General features: G+C 40.5%; 1 protein-coding gene across 1 annotated transcript; it reads left to right on the forward strand.

The window, feature by feature from the left end:
* Positions 1-589: 589 nt before the first annotated feature.
* Positions 590-3774, forward strand: LOC128015951 (transcriptional regulator Myc-2). The gene is made up of 3 exons (XM_052600211.1): positions 590-876; positions 1727-2269; positions 2392-3774. The coding sequence occupies exons 2-3, from the start codon at positions 1738-1740 to the stop codon at positions 2949-2951; spliced, it is 1092 nt and encodes a 363-aa protein (XP_052456171.1). The 5' UTR covers positions 590-876; positions 1727-1737; the 3' UTR covers positions 2952-3774.
* Positions 3775-5041: the final 1267 nt, after the last annotated feature.

Consider the following 5041-nt stretch of genomic DNA (forward strand, 5'->3'; position numbering starts at 1 on the left):
ATAACGTGTGAGAACTCTATTTTCCCTCTCGTTGTTGCATTCTGAGGTCAGCAGTTGTAAGGAATGCAGGATTCCGCCCATATGCTGAATTCACGGGAGACTCATAAATCATTCCCACCTGAGAAGAGGGGGTTACCCTGCACGTGTTGAGCCGGATGCGATTCTTTTGTTATGTAACCAACGCCTATATCTTCCTCACATGCCTTACAGTACCTCTAAAGTTAATATTTTTATCCTTTAAGTCGCGCGAGATCAGTTGTAATTGTGTATATAAGGAGTGTCTGTTTGAGAACAGTATGTCCTTGTTTACATACATTACCGGCCAAAACAGACCACAGCACAACGTGATCGCAGAATTCGTTCTCCTTTTTTTCTTTTTCTTTTTTTTTGTAGACACTATCGCTTTAGCAAACCAGAACCGGCATTTGTGAACACACCACACGTGTGTGTGAGTTACAACCCCCCTTCTTTTTCTTGGTATTGCACGGTTCATTGAGTACGAGCGCTCCGCGAGGACTCTAGATCCGTCCTATATTCCCTTCATTCCTCCACGGCTATTCAGTCGGTTTTCCGTCATGTTTTTTATTGCATATAAAGCTACAGACTATAATAAGACATAATTACAATAAGTGTTTTCATTCAACATTTGTCGAATTATATTTGGCGCGAGTTTTCTAAGCGGAGGAATTAAAAGGCAGTACATCGTATCCGTCGCCACACCCCCACACTATGTGAGTTTCTGTCGCGTGGCCACTGACATGCAGAAAAGAGGATCTGCGGTTTTTTCAACGTTCTTTAAAAATCATTTTATAAAGTTATTTTAGATTGCCAGACGGTTTCCATAGATTTTATTCGCCGTAGTGTTTGTGAAAAAAGGTAAGACTTTACTTCTTTTTTTTTTTTGTTCGTGCATGTGGTGTGTCTACCGGCTTCCTCCATATGATTTTGCTAGCGTTACGTGAACCTCTCGCTTACTTTTGCAGTGCATTCCTCGTGGAGAAATTAGTTAAAGCGTGTTGGAAAGTTGACTGTCTCAAACTTCAATTATTTTGTGCAATGTGTATATATCATAAACTGTATAAAACCCCGTATATATACACAAGTATCAGCTTAATTATTTTTAAATAATACAATTTTAACAGTTTGATAATTCCTGCAAATACGAACATTGATTTTTTTTTATGTCTGTTTTTTATCATGGCAAAACTTTGAAACTCGTGTGGGTAAAATCACTTTAATCAATCCCACAGGAATATAGAAAAGAAGCTTTTGAAGATATTAACGCTAGTAGTGTCGATGACATTGTCAGGCAAAATAGTTGCATGAACTGGAAATTCTTTATAACATAAACATGTTTTAGCTCGGTTTGGGTTATTAGCTTTCAAAAAGTAAAATGTAAGATTAAAAAAAAAAAAAAAAAGTGAGACATTTGGCGTGGAACAGAACAGAGCTCTCGTGCGGGACCTTTTCAGCTGTTCTGTGACATCACTGCACTGGTCGGACAGCCCCGCCCACCTGGGTGGAGCCACATAGTAAACATGAATAAAAAAAGAACGCGCGAGCCGAGCAACTTTATAATCGGCAGTGCATAAGGACAACACTTCGCAGGCCGTTTAGAAACGAGCCGCTTTTTACTCGCTAGCTGAAAGCAAGATTGGACTTGTACTTTTGGATGCACACGTTCTCTCATAATAAAGGATTCGTTTCTCGTGCGCTTTTCTGACAGGTTCCGCGAAGATGTTGCAGGCTTGCTCTCCATCGCACGATTGGTTCTGCGACTCCGAGCCGCTGCTGTTTGACGACGAGTTCTGCTCGAGTCTCATGAAGGACTTGCAGTCCATCCCCACGCCGCCCCAATCCCCTCCGATGAAAGCCGGGCTCGCAAAGAGGTTATCTACGGTGGATCAGTTGGAGTTAGTATCTGAACTTTTAATGGAGGACAGCGACTTTCTCCAACTGGACTGGAACTTTACCGGCAGCGCTACAGCAGCGGATTTGGATCCGCTCTCGGAGGACTGCCTGTGGCAAACAGACAAACCAAACGAGGATAAACTCTCAGCGGTGCTCTCCACGAGTCCCTTGCTCTCCAATATTGACACTGAGATTTTTGCCGAGATCGCCGGCTCTATGCTGGACTGCCACAGTGTGGCGCTCGCCTGTCAGGCTCTGGAGAGCGAGGACTTACCGCTGGACAGCCAGGAGCAGGTCGAGTCCACATCTGATTATGGCTCACTGTCCACTGTAGAAGAATCCTCCACAAGCGATTCTGGTAAGTCTTTTATTCGCATACATTTTTTTTTTTATGTTATGATGGGAAGTGTTTTTTCTTGTAACCAATTTAAACCATTTTAAGTGTGCTTTAACATACTTTCAACTGTTTGTGTTCCACAGAGGAGGAGATTGATGTTGTGACCGTCCGGCGGTCAAGCACGCTGACTCGCTCTCAACACCAGCAGCAGTTGGAGGACAGCAGGCGTGAGCAGCAGCGTGCTCTCAAGCGCTGTCACTTTGAAATCCAACAACAGCACAACTATGCCGCCCCAAGGCCCGCCTCTCCTCCGCCCCCTCCCTCCCCTTGTTCTGCACCCACTCTCAAACGCTCTCGAGGGTCTGGAGACTCCCACCGAAGCACGCAGAGTACGGGACGCTCTCGCAGTCTGGCCTCCCGACAGGGGGTGGACACTGAGGACGAAGAAGAGAGACGGAGGTCACACAATGTGATGGAGAGGCAAAGGCGCAACGAGTTAAAGAACTGCTTCCTTAGGCTGCGGGACAACGTCCCCGAACTGTCCAAAAACGACAAGGCGTCTAAGGTGGTAATTTTAAAGCGGGCTAAAGAAAGTATCAGAAATCTGGAAACAGAGAACCGTAGACTGATGCAGAAGACAGAGAAACTTCTAGAACGACAAGAACAGTTGAAAGCCAGACTGAAACGACTCAAGAGGTTGTGAAGGTCTGGGACTAAAAAAAAAAATAACACCGGTTTGGTAGCTAGATATTGGTTTAGGACCCTGCTGGTTTGAGGACTGTAACACTTGTGACTGACTGCAAAGACTTCAATGTCTCTGAGGAGATTCTGGATTTTTTCCCCGTCTGGAAACATGCATGGTCAATGCAAAAGAACGTTCTCAGTGTTGTGACTTTACATTGTGTAAAAGTCATTTAGTTCTTGAGTCTTAATATGAAGCAGTTTCATATACTGTATGTTGGATGTATAATCAGTTAAAAGCATTGTTTGCCTTGAAAAAGAAACCCTAGAAGATCCTCACACATTCTACCTTTTTGTTCTTGGCATACACTTGTAATATTTTGGGCTGGATCCAAAGGTTGTGAAAAATAAGGGGTTGAATGTAATTTGCAGATGATTACGTTTTTATAGACTAAAGTTTGCATTTGTTGATGTTCAGACTGGAAAGATAAACTATATTGGATTCATGTTCATGCATAGCTTTTATGGTTGAGGTCTGGAGTTTGGAGTGTATTCATACTAGAATCTCACTCTGTTTTGACTCCACGTGTCTTTACTCTGTCAGTTATTGTATGTTCCACATTTCTATGTTTATCTACCTCTATCAGGAAGAAACCTGGCTATTTTATTGCCTTCATAATGGCAACTGTATAGATTTTTTTTCATGTAAACACCACCTGTTAAATGTGTATGATAAATTATTTAGGCTTTTTCTTCTTGGTTTATTTGCAAGTAAAAAAAAAAAAGGTTCTGTTCATCTTCAACTGCACTTTGTTTTATAAAGTAATAAAGACTGAGCAAGATGACTTCTTGTTAGGATCTTTTTTTTTTTCACTGGGACCATGCAGAAAAAAGATTTCAAGGTGTGGTTTCTTCACAGGTGAAATTGCAGGCACACAGTTGCACAAGAATAAAATCTTTAAAGAAAAGCAGGAATGTCTGAGTGATGGAATGTGGGTCAAGGTGAGGGGGTGGCAGGGTTGACATTTGTTGAAAGTCTAAAGGCCCTGATTGCAGTGGGTCAATAAAACACTAAAGCGTAGGAGTTGCCACATTGAAACACTGAGCACAAACTTCTCAAATGGTCTACCGATATCAGCTTTTTGACAGCTGATGCTGATGCAATATCTTTGAAAGCAGGGGGGCAGATAGGCAATATAAAGCCAATAAAATTGAATTATTATTATTTAAGAAATTTGAAATAATTTGACAATGGATTAAAAAGCAAATGTGTAAAAAAACATACTTATACTTTAGATGGCAAAGTATTTCTCACATTTAAAAAGGAAGAAACCACTGTAACCAGGGCACTCAGTATTCTGGAAAGATTGCGTGCACTGGGAATCATATTTTCAAATAAAGCTAAGGGTAACACTCATTTTAGATACAGCACACATTAATATGACAGTGGGCAAATGCATAAAGCACTACATAATTTAAAATCATGAGTGATTGAAGCATTCAATTAACATGGACTGACTATCACACAGAGAACAAGCGATCATGCAGGATAACAATGCAAACATCACAGCTGGATTCTACTAAGTTTGCAAGGTTGTGAAATGAGATGTTAATTTGTCCTTCAAAGATTTGTTTAAATGATATAAATGGGTATTTGCTTAATGCTGGTGGCAAACGAGAAAGTATTATACTGTTTGCCTTTCTATTACGAATAATATAAAAGCATTTGTTATAATACTTTCTGTATACAACTATTCCTTTGTTTAACCGTTCTATCTGATTATTAGATATACTTCTATTTGTATTGGCAGACTCTCAGCGCTGTCAAAATAAAAGTCCTGCCTTGAACACATCTGCCAATTAGAGAAACTTAACTTAAATAATATAATACCGGCCTTGGCGATATATCGGTTGACCATTAATTAGAATGATTTCTGAAGTAATAAGTAATAATAATAATAATGTAGTAATGTTGAAAAATAAGCTTTGTCATGACAGAAATAGAAGTACATTTCAAATACATTTAAATTGATATAATACATCATTTGCACTTCTAGTGACCTTTATCGCTTCCCTCAGAAAAAGAAGCAAGTTGAGGCTGAGCACTGACGG

Source organism: Carassius gibelio, chromosome A6 (genome assembly GCF_023724105.1).
Source record: "Carassius gibelio isolate Cgi1373 ecotype wild population from Czech Republic chromosome A6, carGib1.2-hapl.c, whole genome shotgun sequence".
In the NCBI taxonomy this organism is placed as follows: Eukaryota; Metazoa; Chordata; class Actinopteri; order Cypriniformes; family Cyprinidae; genus Carassius; species Carassius gibelio.

Excerpts from the sequence above, each read along its gene's own strand:
- LOC128015951 (XM_052600211.1), top strand. The coding sequence starts at position 1,738 with ATGTTGCAGGCTTGCTCTCCATCGCACGATTGGTTCTGCGACTCCGAG. Across the intron at positions 2,270-2,391 it reads ATCCTCCACAAGCGATTCTG|AGGAGGAGATTGATGTTGTG; the intron begins GTAAGTCTTTTA and ends TGTGTTCCACAG.